Source organism: Athene cunicularia (assembly GCF_003259725.1).
Source record: "Athene cunicularia isolate RWA chromosome 9 unlocalized genomic scaffold, athCun1 chr9_part1, whole genome shotgun sequence".
NCBI lineage: Eukaryota > Metazoa > Chordata > Aves > Strigiformes > Strigidae > Athene > Athene cunicularia.
The window spans coordinates 14841058-14854932 of record NW_020799110.1 but is presented as its reverse complement, the minus strand read 5'-3'; the positions used below and the strand labels follow the sequence as shown (position 1 = coordinate 14854932).

Sequence of the window (13875 nt, the reverse complement as noted above, 5' to 3'; positions counted from 1 at the left end):
AGGCCCCAAGCTCTGCAGCCACCGGCGGGGGCCGCGCTTTGCTCCTTCCCCTTGGCCCAGTAACCTTGGCGCAAAGGAATCGGGGGGCAGAGCAGCGGGGGGCGAATGCTCACTTCTCAGAACAGCGAGGAGTGTAGCTATCAGGCCGAAGTCTAGATAAACTGTAATTACTCCTCATATTTATTCGTTATTTTCACTTATTTACAGGATGATTATCTGGTTTTACCAGCTCTGTTAGACCGAATGCCTTTTCATCCCAGGATCATGAGGCAGTAGCTGCAGTCAGGAGGACGCTGCCTGCCAGCAGCACAGCAACAGTTGTTGTTATTGCAGCTATATGGGTAAAAATAAAACCCAAATGCTACAAGCCAATAGATAGAGAAACTGTTAATCAGAAGTGAACTACTTTGTTTCACTAACAGCAAATACAAGTTTCATGCACAGGCATTCAAGATAACCCCATGTGGAAGGAGGACAGCCACAAGTTTCTTGATGGAGATTGCATCAAATTAAAAATCACAGGGCAGATGGCATCTCTCTCAAGCAGTGAGAGCACTGGTTGTGGAAAGTCAACAAGCTCAGTGGACGCACACATCTGGCTTCGTTCTTTTCCCCTCCAAGTCCCTCTGGCCACCTTCTTTGTCCAATGACTTTAGAGATTGCCCTTAGTTTCTTCTACTGGAAGGTGGAGGACCTTGCCCATGACAGAAGCTGTATTCTGGACTGCAGGTCGTGTCTCTATCCACCCTCTGTGCACTCACCTCTTCTGGCAGCAGAGCTCAGGAGAAGCGTGCTCCCAACAAGGGTAGGATGGGGTAAGCAGGGATGTAGGAGTCTGAATGTAACCAGCCAGGAGGCCAGAGAGGATTCACTAGACACAGTTTTTGATACTGTCTTCCAAGACACAGAAATTCTTCTACAGGTCAGAAACCCAGTATCTAACAGTACCTGGGAATCCTCCCACCCATGATGGTTCAACATCAGCAAGATGACAAAGATACTCCAGTTCTGGACTGATCTTGTAAACCATGCTGACACTGTATTGCTGGCTTCTGCCCCAAATTCCACCCCATCCTTGAGGACAGGGGCTGCTTCCAGCCCTACCCCACTCCCCCGATGAGCAGGTGCTGTTAGCACTTGCCCTGCAAAGAGGCAGGAAGAGGCATTCCAATGTTAGCACAACAGGTTATCCAAACAGCAGCTTATCTGAAGAAAAGGTGTGGTAGGGCAGAGGTGACCTGGAAGTTGGCATTTGGACCATGCTAGTCCAAACCTTGTATCTGACATAAAATAAGAAGGGGAACGACAGTAGTCATGAGTAGGTATTGTCTTATCTTATTGCCTGCCCCAGAACACTGTGGTGTTTGCAGCCCTTCAAGGGACTCAATATATTCACTCCCCAGCCATTCTGCATATGTCCTCCTCTCTTCTACTGGCACAATCTCAACAGCAGAATCTTTAAAGATCAAGTTTTTTCCTTGAAAAGTTGAAGAATCAAACATTTTGAATCCATTTCCATTGCTGCTATTTCCAAAGTAATCCTGAAAACAATACATATATTTCAGTATTTTGCAAGATTAAGTGCCACATTCCTCTCATGTAACATGAAAGACATTAGGAATTGTTTTGTAGATGAAAAGTGCATACACAACTGCAGAATCTCTCTGATGTGTTTGCTTTTAGACACTCCAGTAGATTAGATACAGAATTCTGCCATTAGCAATTAAAAGAACAGCATTTGTGATTTTGTTTTTTTTAGTTACTATCTGGAAAGAGCTGCATTTAAAAAAAAATTGTCTAAATATTGTTGTTTAATACAGGGTTTGGCTGCACAGGAGTTACACAAATGACTGAAGCTTAGCATGGAGATACTCAGTATTGCTTTTAAACTAGTTAACTTCTGTATTAACAAGAACCTAGCTGTGGCAGCCAGGCATGGTCTGCCTAGATGGTTTACCATATACATGGCTGCAGCATAAATATACCCAGCAACATTCTGTTGCACTCCTAGGAAGATTCCAGGATGGAAAAGTGTTGGCATGTACTCTATTTCTTGTAGACTTCAAAGTCAAGCAGTTTGGGAAAACACCTTAAGCTCCAGGAAGATTACCCCTGAAACCAGTGGCTAGGCAAAAAGGTGAAATCCTTTTGCACCAGAGTGGTTTTACTAGGAGAATTACACGGGTTCTATTTCACCACCTCTGTCCCACTCCAACAGCAGGGCTCTGCACAGCGCATGTGCTGCCAGGCCCATGATGCAGGGAACAGTATGGCAGTATGGTCCTGTTGTCTTTATCCTTGGTCTGTGCCAGACCATACGTAACTCCCCCACAGAATAAACGGATTATCAATACCTGGGCTTTGTCCAGCAGTCCGTACAGAGCGAAAACGCTGGTATCCGGGTGAACCATAATGGCCTGAGCTGGCACCTGAGCCAGGTGACATTCAGCAAACTGGGTGACTTCTGCACGGGCACCATTTGGACACAGTAACTGGAAATCACTGGACTTCAAGTTTTGGGCCCAACTATCAGTATTTTTACCTGGAAAAAGAAACTGGTCACTCACTGAATACTTTAGAGCAAAAAGGTTTAAGAACAGTAACTGATTTCTAATAAAGAGATATGTAAAACTAAGTACCATCTGTGTTCTCAAACACTGTCGAGTGCTTGACAAAGGCCACATCCCCAGAGTCCTGTGCCAGGCACCTTTGGGAAATGAAAGATAAAAATTCAATTCAAAGCATCTTTATGTGAACCACATTTTTTCTAATAACTGAAAGGTTTAGAATTCATTTTTTCTTACATAAATTCCTGCAAACAAATGCACTGGACCCTAAGACAATAAGAAAAAAATCAGAGAAATAAAGCATCTTAAGAGAAAACCAACATCTTTGCAAGTTTATTAAAAATATTCTGAATTAAGAATTTTAAGAGAGAAATACAGCAGGATTTTTTTTAATTAAAAACAGTGTGAGACACGAAAAGGCCAGTATTAGATGAGCAAAGAAACACAAAATATGTGACTCAATGAAGCATTCCCCATCGACTAGCTGCAGCTTCCACTCCTTTTTAAACCATATACAAAGTATATGTCATTAAGACTTTTTTGCCTAAAATCATTCGAGTGCATAGCCAAAGAGTTTATAAAATTCTGCATATATGCATGTGTGCACACTCACACTGTATACTTTTTTTTTTTTCCTCTTCTTTCCAAGTTAGAGTGACCGTGGTGCTCGCACAGACACTGCTTCTACAGCCCTGCACGCTGAAGACATCCAGCTGATCTAACTGCAGTTTCTAAGGATACTCTTCCAGAACTAAGTCTCCCCTAACCTTCTGAAGCAGAAGCGGCCCAACATGCCAAGGGGACCCTAAAATCTCCTCCCCTTCTACAAGTGTGGTATCCCATTCCAGAAGGTTTCAGGGCAGAGGTGTAGAACAACACACCTTTATCAGCATTTGCTGTTTCCCACCTTACATCTTGGTGGTGTCTAGTGCACGATACAACAGGCATCACAGACTGTTAGATTTTTGCTAGGCCTGAAATATGAAGTCAGCAGATAGGATAAATGTATGGCATTTGCTTCAAACAGCAAATAGCACAAATAAAATCAACCTCAATTCAGTGAGCTGAGTGAGCTAGCAAAGAGATCTAACTTCCCAGGTATTTTGGGTAGTGTGCACTTGCAGAGGATGGGTGGTAAGAGAGTTTAGTGGTGGTGACTTGTAGTTTATTCAATAAGAGTTTTCAAGATGCATCTCCTAAAGGAAGACAATTTAAAGCTGTAACTGAGCATGGTTTATATAGCACAAAATGTGAGGGGAAGTTATTATTGCTAACAGTTACCAAAATTACATATCTATTCCACATGTACCCAGTTTAACATGCACGGTTATAATCAAAGGTCTTGTCACCATGTGGCTGACCCTGTCATGCAGAGACCTGAGGACACAGTAGGTGTTGTTTCCCATCAGAAAAGGCTGTTCCCAACAGACATTTCGGTACTCTGACAGTTTAATCTACCCCAAGTAGTGAATTATACACAAACTGAATGACCTCTCATACCTCTAGTCAGGTTAGTCTGAAGATCTGCAGAGCTGAAGGAATCTGGAAATCTGAAGCAGCATTTTAAGCTCATGTCAGCCATTCTTCTTTCAGAGAAGATCACCTAACCATCACAGACCATCAGACCCATCCCTACCTTGCAGAGGAATGTGACCCTCCATTTTTCACCCAAATCCTAACCTTTTAAATACCTAAAACTTTCCACATCACTCAATGAATTAAACATCTTCCCTATAAAAAAAAAAAAAAAAAAAAAAAAAAAAAAAAAAAAAGAAGAAAAAAGTGATCTCCATATAAAGTTTGGGCTGTATGGGTACTATTATCAAAAGCACAAACTTTTAATATGAGCAAGACTCATACAGCCTGTAACAGCATTTGTTGCTTACTCCTTTGGTGACTGGTAGCTAGCTCTTAAGCTATGAAATACAACAGAGTATGTGGAGTTTGTCTGCAAGGCATGGACCAAGGCAGCAGCTGGACACAACGAAACAGATTAGGAAAAAGTAGTTCTCTAAGTCTAGCACTTCATTATTTACCAGGCAGCTGCTGTTAGTCTCCTCCCCCGAAGGAAACTGAATCTCACTGCCAGCTCTGTTGCATGCACCACTACCTCAAGGTGAAGGCATTTACCGCAGGAAAAGGAAGTGCTACACTACTAAGAGTTTCATTGTCTTTGGGCATGGCCCCATATGTAGATGCCTGCTGTTACACAAAGTATTTATTCCATTTTATACTACTTCCCTCTGTACCTTTAAGAAATCTTGTTTTGAAGAGGATTTGATGTTTAACATTGACCACAGTTGTTCGTGCTGTTCAGAAACCTGCCTTCACATACAGCCACCGATGAGTAGGGACAGGGAAGACCCACTCCTGGCTCCCTTTCAGTAGCCTGCCCTGCTCAGCATGGACTCACAGCAGCCAGATACCAGCTACTATTTGCCTGCTTCCCTGCTAAAGCTCTTTATGGATGACCCAACCATTCAGAGTGGCAGAGTGTCTGTCACACTAAAAGCAAGACTGGAGACCGATGACAATCCACTTGGTCCTCACATGGTAGGTGCCCATTGCTCTATAAACAGAGACATGGATTTGGCTGATGGCCATCTGCTTGGCTGCAGGCCAGGAAGCTGGCAAAAGGCTTTGACATAATCTAGTGTAATGACTTATGACACACCTATATTGCTGAAGACATCTGGGGACACATGGCCCACTTCATTTATGGCACATGCCATCTAACTGAAGCCACAGTAACTGCTTTTTGCTGACTGGGATGGAAAATAGCTCCTCTTTGCACTTTGACAAGCTGACAGACTAAATAACCCTATGTATTAATTACCTGAAGGCTCCACTGTAGCTGTAATAACGTTCTTGGCTACTTGCACTGCATTTATTGTTTCCATGATCATCTCCAATACACAGCTGACAGAGTTTTGATGGGTAATTGTCCTGTTTAGCTGCAGGCACACAGCTGGCAGAGAAAAACTCACTCACAGCTGGAGAAAGACAGACAAACCAATATAAGGAGTGAAAAGTGTGACCTCTTCACAATAAAGGTAGTTAGATTGTAATGAAGTTATAACCAATGCAGGTTTCAGTAGAACACTAGAAACATGCCTTACTGGAATTCACAAATGACAACTTTTAAAATATTTTCAAAGCAACACTAGGTTAATTATGTAATGACACCAAAGAGTTTCCTGGGAGATAGGAAACTGGCAAGCAAAATTTGAATCTGGAGTCCTATGGTCACAGATCCTTTGCTTGTTATGCTACATTGTTCCATTACTAAATAAAGTTTGAAACCAAATGCACTGAAATTCAGGACAAGGATACATCATTTACTGCAGTGACATCCCAGAGCTGGAAGTACCACCTAGAGGGTGTACAACTGTATAGACAATGTGAGTTTCTGTGACTGTCCTATTATTGATATCTGACTTGGGTCAGTATCCTCAAGCAAGAGCTGAGGCAGACAAGTGTGAAAGCAAAATTTTCAAGATCATATGATAAGCTAAAAGTTGATGAAATACAAAAAGCAATGGACTCTTCAAATGCATTTCTGAAAACTGGAATAAGCTTTTGCAGTTTGATACACCAGAGGCCAGGGCTGCCACTGAGATGGACCCTGACAGGCTGAAGAAACAGGCTGACAGGACCCTCAAAGTTCAACAAACATAAATGCAGAATCATGCTTTTAGGACCATGAAAGACTGGGGACTGGCAGGCTGAAAAGCAGCTCTGTAAGAAGAGGACCTGTGGATCCTGGTGGACAACAAGTTAACCAAGAGCCAGCAGCATGCTTTTGTGCCTATGAAGGCTAATAGCATACTGGGTTGTGTTAGTGGAGCACTGAAGGGAAGAAATTACTCTCCTCTGATATCTGTGCCAAGTTTTGAGCTTCCAGTTTAGAAAGACATTGATATTCTAGAGCAAATACAGTGGAAGGAGAGTAGAATGCTCAGAGGGATGGAGCACCGGGCTGAGAGTGGGTTTGGTCAGCCTGGATATAAGACTGTGTATTGCTGTCTTCATTTACCTAGTGGATTATTCAAGCTAGATCCTTCTCAGATGCAGAGCAAAAGGATGAGGAGCAACAGACTGAAGTTACAAGAAGGAAAATTCAGATAAGATACACGAAAAATATTCTTTATACGAAGGATGGTCAAGCACTAGGATAGGGGTATAGCAAGGTTGTATGTAATCTCCATCCTAGGAGTTACTCAAAACTTGCCTGTACATGGCCCTGGGCAGTCTGATGTAACTGGACCTGCTTTGAGCAGTTGGTTGGACTAGATGACCTCCAAAGGTCCCTTCCAACCTAAATTAGCCAATGATTTTGTGATAAAGAGGCAAAGGAATAGTTTTGTGTTAGATATAACATTCTCAGTATGACCCCTCCATTAGCCTACTCTGGTGGCAAACTTAAAATTTCAGATCATTACATTAAAAACACAATGCCCCTTCACAAACAGATGAGCTTAATATAGAGCTATGAAATGTCAAAATTACTTCCCTAATGAATGTTTATGATTAGACTGTTACTGCATTTTTGACATGTAGTACTGTTGTTTTACCTTGAGGAATATTACAGTCTCTGGCCTTGATAATACCCCTCTTTATTAGCACACCAATGGGGATATTCCATCCAGCAGTTCTCCCCAGTCCTGTGTGGCAGGACTTCTTCCCTTTCAGGTCACTGATGGTGAAGGCATTGGACGGACTTCGTTTCACCAGTGCCACAGCATAGTATGCACTGCTGTTGTCATCCGCTTGCAGAAAAAAACCAAAATGCATTACAGCTTCCTTTAAGCATTCCCACTGCTTAATGATCATCTACAGATCATTACACTTACATGGTGCCAACTTCAACTGCACCAACAATCAGCTGGTCAGGAATTATAAATGTACATGTAATTATTCTTCACTTCTACTGCTTCACAATGTTGCATTCGCTTATAGCCTGTATACTGGTACTGCTATGCACTTGAACTGAATAACCTAGAGCTGAACAGGGAAGTGTTCTTGTTAATATCAGCTCTTATAAATATATCCCCTGAAAAACAACATTTGGGCCATTAGTGACTTGGCAAAACTGCTTTAAGTAGTTATTTTTATGGGAAAAGTCAAGCCTGTATTAAAATTTCTATGAGTTTTGCAGCATACTGAAATTCTGCCTTAGTGACACAATGCCCACAAGTCCTTTTTCATCAGAATCTGAAGCAGCCACACTGACAGGGAGAATTTGTTTCTAACTAGAATCTACTGTGTAATTTCTGTATTTCTGCTTATGGTAAAAATATTTTTATTTTGTGAATACTATTTTTTCCATTGTAAATATTTTTTTCAGAATTGAAAAGACAAATAAAGAGGTACAAGACTCAAAACTGCCACAAACTCATTGTAGGAATTCATCCCATACTTATTTCCTCCTCTACCCATGACAGGAGGATAGTAATTCTCATTTCCTTTGAAAACAGTTTTCCCAGCAGTGCTAGGCAACCAAAGTTGTGCTTTTAGAGCTATTTTCAAACAACCTGGAAAAATAAGGTCTATATTTATGTTTCCTGACCTTCTTACCAGAGTAACTTTCTCCAGCAGCTGGTACAAGGCCGTATGTCTTCCCAGCTGTGTAAATATCAGCTCCACCCAGAACTACAGCATCACTTTCCTTTTTCTGAAAAATAAAAGTTAGGATACCTGTTGCATCTGGAAGGGCAAGTCTGACAGTAAAAGAGCAATACACTGCTACAGAAACCCCCAAAAACCTGCATAAAGCATCATCAGTGAAATGAGGACAGGAGATTTCACACATACAGACTTGAGCTAGATGGGCAACAATGCCCTCATCACAACTGAGTATCATCAGGGTTCAGGCCCATCCATATCATGTGAACTACAGATCACCTCTGTGAAATCCAGTATTTCTGCTGGTCACATAAGGGTGTATCCATCTGATCCTGCCTACCCAGCAGAGAGCAGCTTGTGTTCATTTGGTTTACTGCACAAGGCTTATAGCAGCCTACCTGGATCAGCTCCATGCACTGCTCCTTTGTCTTGGCTGAAGTACACTGAATTGCTGGTTTCAAATTCTTTTTCTTAAAGGCAACGGCCATTTCACCACATTTCCAAATCTCCTCAGTGGATATAACACACCAATTCAGGCTTTCTGGCAATGCTGCACACAAATGGAAAGCAAATACGACAGTTCAGTTTCTTTGTAATAGACAAGGAGGGACACACACTGCCCACTGTCACATACATACCATACAAGTTATTAAAAATGTTTACTTCTGTGTTTCTCTCAATCTCAGACTTATACCTGACTAGGAACCACAGAGCTCTCCTCATTAGTGTTATGTCCACACTGCAAATCTATCCATAGCAAAGGAACAAGAACTCCTACAATTATTGACCATTTAATGCAGCTGTAATGTATTAGCTGGGTGGAGCAAAAAACCACCCTGACACAGGCACCCTCATAGCTGACAGTCACTGAGCAATGCCCAGAAGAGACAAGTCTGGGAGGTGGGGGCTTTGCCACAGCACAGAGCATGGCCTCTGGGAGGCTCAGTTGCCATGATTATTACATTTCTAAGGCAGAGATTCTTACAACTTGTGTTTCTGGCTTTGTCAGAATGCACATCATGTCATTTCTGCATTCTTCCAATAGTACCAAAGACTGTTAACTCTTCAATAAAGAGCAGCTGAGGGTTTCTTCAGCTTCTGGAAGAGATTCTCTGCTAGGAACCCATTCATACATTCTTTACATATTACCTGAGGATTTACACAACACACATTACTACTTCCCCTTGTTAGCAGGTAAGAAATGGAGTACCAGGTAGCAGTAGCAATGTACCAGATTGATGTCTCGCATATAGCAGAAAGGGTGGAAAATGCCCGCACCTTATAACACAAAGTGGGCCAATTTGCACAGAAAAGTATTCTGCAACGTGATACTCTTTCTAGGTCAAAAAGAGACCTTTCTCCACGTTCAATGATTAGGTTGGCATCTTGCCATAACCCTCCAAGAGTCAGAGGAAAATAAAGCAGAATAAAGATGGTTTCTGTTATCAGATATCTCTGTTCTTGGTTATGAATAGGAATCTAAAGATAACTTACTGTTGGGGTTGCAGCTCAGGGCTTGCATGGCATGAAGATACTCATCACCCAGCCATGCCTGGTAATTCTGAGCTGTGATTGCAACGAGCTCTGTGGTGGAGTCTCTGAACAGAAGATTCTGGGCACCGTAGGCTGCCGAGTCAAACATCTGAAACTTGGTGCCGACCCCATTAAATCTTTGCTGTCATGTTAAAGAAAGAAAAAAGCACCTGTCACACACCCCTCTACCTGGGATGTGTGACATCCCATACCCCTTCAAACCCCACAGAGCTGAAGGTGCCCAGATATCCTGTCTTCAGTTCAGCTAGATAGGTGGGAGAGGCCCTCTAAAACGCAATGCACTGATGGTGTCGTACTTGTCCCTGGTTCAGCAGCTGGAAGACAACTGTCCCATCGGTGTCAGGCCGCGCAACCACGGCACGAGCTGGGACTCGGGCCAGGTGGCAGGTTCTCCACTCTGTCACATCCGCTGTGTTGCCGTTGCGGCACAGAAGCTGGAAGTCTCGGGAGCGAAGCCGCTGGGCCCATGAAGAAGAACTTTTACCTGAAATCAGACAGAACATGCTTGTGGAACAGACATCAGGTGGGGCTGATGCTTCTGGCTCCATCTCCGCTCTAAGTGTCACGTGCACACGTGGAGCAGAACACGCATCTCCTGAGCATCTCTGAACTATTCCTGACAGTGTATCCCATGCATCTGCATGGTCCTTTAGTCTTGTATCTCTGATAAAGACAATAAACAGCTCGTGAGAAGAGATACTTGTGAGACTGCTCTGAACTGTACTGGGGTCTGCAGCAGGACCTAGAGCCTCCCTAAGTCTAGGATCACATGCCACTTTCCTTTTTTTGTTTTTTTCCCTGTAAATGATGGTCAGACAGGCCCATGATATTAAAGTATTGTTATGCTCAAGGTAGATTTCACTAAGTGCCAGATAGGCCAGGCCACATCTTCTTAACTTCCTGCTAGTCTCTGCTGAAATCCCTGGGTAGGCAGGAGCAATATAACAGCCCAGGTCTTTATAAAACTAAGAGTTTAGTGTTGTTTAAGCTCTCTTTCCAGAATAAAATTAAGATTCCAATTCTAATCTTTACTGAAACTATCAAGCATTTAAAGAAAACAAAACAAAATAAAAGGATCACAGGGACTCCTCTGTTTCCTCATGCATACATCTGTGAGTGCATCTGTTTTCACTATTAGAGCATTTTTTGCTGATTCCTCAATTCAAAATAAATCAAACATTCGATATTATTCTGTCATTATAGACACCATACTTCAGACCTTGCAGTCACTGTTCGACAAGCTTCTGGATTACTCACCATCTGTATTTTCAGGCACTGTGCTGTGCTTCACAAAAGCAACCTCTCCAGCACCTTCAGCCAAACACCTAATAAATATAAATCCAACCATGAAGACGCATTACAAAGCACAGCTCCCATGCGCTGGACTCTGCCTGCTGATAGCCAGAGGGCTGTAAGCTATGATCCAGCAGCCACAGACACTGACCTATTTCTTCGTGCTGGGAGTTTTGCTCAAGGCAGAGACTAGTGGCTGTTAGAGCATGAAGTAAACTATCACTGTCATTTGGTGAACATGGACAACATGTTCAGTACTGCCTGGGACAAACACCATGACCTTCTTTGTCCAGGAGAGTTCTCTAAGGCAGTCACACAATCCTTTGGGGAATACATAGAGAGGAGCAAGAGTTTCACACGAGCAAATTCTGCTCTTGCTCAGTAAATGTTACTACCCAGGGACGGGGAGCTGTAACACAACACACAGACAGGAGGAAGGAAAACTATGGAAAGATTGGTGTGCAAAAATGTGGGGCAGAGCAGCTCAGTAATTCAGTGCAGCTGAGGTGGAGGGACTGAAATAGCTGAGTGGGGTGGCAGTTCAGCTCTCGGACTCCAAGGGTCATCAGGTTTTACTGGGAAAGATACAACCTGCAGAAACAAACACTCGGACTTGTGTTAACACCTGCTGGACAAAGCAAACAGCAGTGGGATTTCCATGCCCAGTGTAAGTGCTGTCTATCCATTTGGTTTTAATACTCAGGTATTAATACCTTAAATAGTGGGTTTAGAATTACTTTTGTTCAGTCTCTAGGTTTAAAGCATGGTTGTCCTAACACAACAGCAGATTTTCTAACAAGGTCAACTGGAAGTTCTCTGGCTTCAATTTCCTGTCAGTGAGGCCTGAACACAAAGCTATGGATAGAGCATAGCGCTAAAAAGATTGACAGAGCCATGATTTTTACCTGAAAGCCCCACTGTAGTCATAGTATCGCTCTTGAGAACTTCGTTTGCATTTGTTCTGCCCAGCCGAATCCCCTTTGCAGAGATGACAGAGGGATTTGGGATAGTTTGCACCATTTGCCCCAGGAACACAGCTTGCATTGAAATAGTCACTTACAGCTAAATGTGAAATAAGAATGAAAAATTTTTAGCAATGCATCAGCAAGATCCTACAATCTCACTGTAACACATCTACACAGTACATCTCTAAAAACGTTTAGAAGGGATAAGTCATTTTGTTCTTAAAAGACAGTTTCCAAGTTTAAAAAAACCCTGCAGTCTTCATCAGAGGCCTTCATTAGGCCTATTCCATCTCACAAGGGGCATCAAAACCAAGGAACAAAACAGCAGCTGGAACCAGACATTTCTGTCCACACACAAGACCATACGGAAAGGCACGGGTGAAGAACAATCTTTGCCCTGTAACCCCTACCTTTCGGAAGGTCACACCCCATCGCTGCCAGGCGCCCGCTGTCAATTAGATAGCCCACTGGCACATCCCAACCTGCAGTTCTGTTGATGCCTGTGTGACATGAACTGACACCCTTCAAGCTGTTGATGGTGATGTTGGAGCTCTTTCTTACCACAGCCACGGCATAATAGGAAGTTCCAATCTCTGCACCACAGAAAGGAAGAAAGAGAAGCGACCAAAGTAGCCTCGCAGCAGCATTATAGTGAGATACACTGATTTGTGGCCTCTTCTGTTTCCCCTACCCACAGGCAAGCCACATTGTTCACATCCTTGGTGAGAACCTGCTGGCTGTGAGTGAATGTCCATCATTACTTTTTCAGTGTGAAATGTCATAGTTAAAGGCCACAAGCAATCTGGTCTAACTTTTAAGGTCACCCTGCTTTATAAGGGAGGTAGGATGAAAGACATCCAGAGGTTCCTTCCAAGAAGAAAATTTCTCTGTCTCTAAATATATTTGGATTGATTACTATAATTAATACTAAAATAATTAATAGTAATAAGTAGTTATAATTCATGGTAAAAAAAAATTATTCCCCAGTTGTCTACTAATTTGATCTTAATTTAGACACAGCATAGCAAGTTGATGTCACTGGAGCATCATAGCTGATTTCATTTTCTTTGTTTTACAGTTTGAGATAACATACAGTCAAGAGTTTAGGGTCTGAAGTGACCATAAGGTCATTCAATCTCACTTTATTTATATTTATTTACTTTTTAGATTTATCTATTTATTTAGAAATCATTACATTTCATTCACTTTTCTCTGATTTGAGCTCAAAACCTGATTAATGGAGATAGCCAGCCTCTGGATTATGAGGCCCATTTAGTTTTGAGAATCTTAAATTCAGTTTCCATGTCAGGGTTATGATGTGGTTAATGGAGGAGCAGGGGGGCTGCTGCAGGTGATCCAAGTCCCTGCAGGCTGAGCCCAACAGGCACTTCTAAGGATGCCTCAGCCCGATCACACTAAGACCCAGCTGCAAATAAAATCCAGCTCCATCTCACAACAGAGTGGTGGGGCACCAGTGCCTGCAGACTGCTTCCAGAGCTGTTTCTTCCCTTGGGTCTCTGAAAGTTATGGGGGCCATCTTCCAGCTCTGAACTGCACAAACATGTTGACGCTGAGCCCTTAGTCAGGATGACAAGTCACCACTGAATTACCGTCTCTATCTTGAAAGAAACTCAAAGCTTAAGGACACCTAGATAAGGAGCAGAATCTATCAATTCCTTTCTTCCAGCAGGTAATCACATACACAATTAAAAATAAAATCTAATTACTCTAATTTATGGCATTGAGAGATAAACCTAATCACAATTTATGTTTTGCAATTCATTAATTTATCTGCAAAGTATGGAACAGAAAGGAGAGTAAGCAGTGAGACGTGAGACCGTACAAAAAAAAAAAAAGGGGGAGGGGGGGGG

The 13875-nt window shown here is 42.5% G+C and overlaps 1 protein-coding gene across 2 annotated transcripts in view; it reads right to left on the bottom strand.

Moving 5' to 3' along the window:
- Positions 1 to 234: 234 nt before the first annotated feature.
- LOC113483503 (melanotransferrin-like) overlaps positions 235 to 13875 on the bottom strand; it is a 23190-nt gene continuing 9549 nt past the window's right edge. For both annotated transcript variants that reach the window (XM_026855105.1, XM_026855107.1), the window contains 12 exons: positions 12415 to 12597; positions 11945 to 12101; positions 11004 to 11071; positions 10043 to 10230; positions 9687 to 9867; positions 8591 to 8742; positions 8145 to 8241; positions 7142 to 7336; positions 5404 to 5560; positions 2640 to 2707; positions 2355 to 2542; positions 235 to 1541 (listed from right to left, as the gene is read on the bottom strand). In XM_026855105.1, the coding sequence (XP_026710906.1) occupies positions 1263 to 1541; positions 2355 to 2542; positions 2640 to 2707; positions 5404 to 5560; positions 7142 to 7336; positions 8145 to 8241; positions 8591 to 8742; positions 9687 to 9867; positions 10043 to 10230; positions 11004 to 11071; positions 11945 to 12101; positions 12415 to 12597 (1913 nt within the window). In that variant the 3' untranslated portion in view covers positions 235 to 1262. The remainder of the gene's footprint in view (positions 1542 to 2354; positions 2543 to 2639; positions 2708 to 5403; positions 5561 to 7141; positions 7337 to 8144; positions 8242 to 8590; positions 8743 to 9686; positions 9868 to 10042; positions 10231 to 11003; positions 11072 to 11944; positions 12102 to 12414; positions 12598 to 13875) is intronic.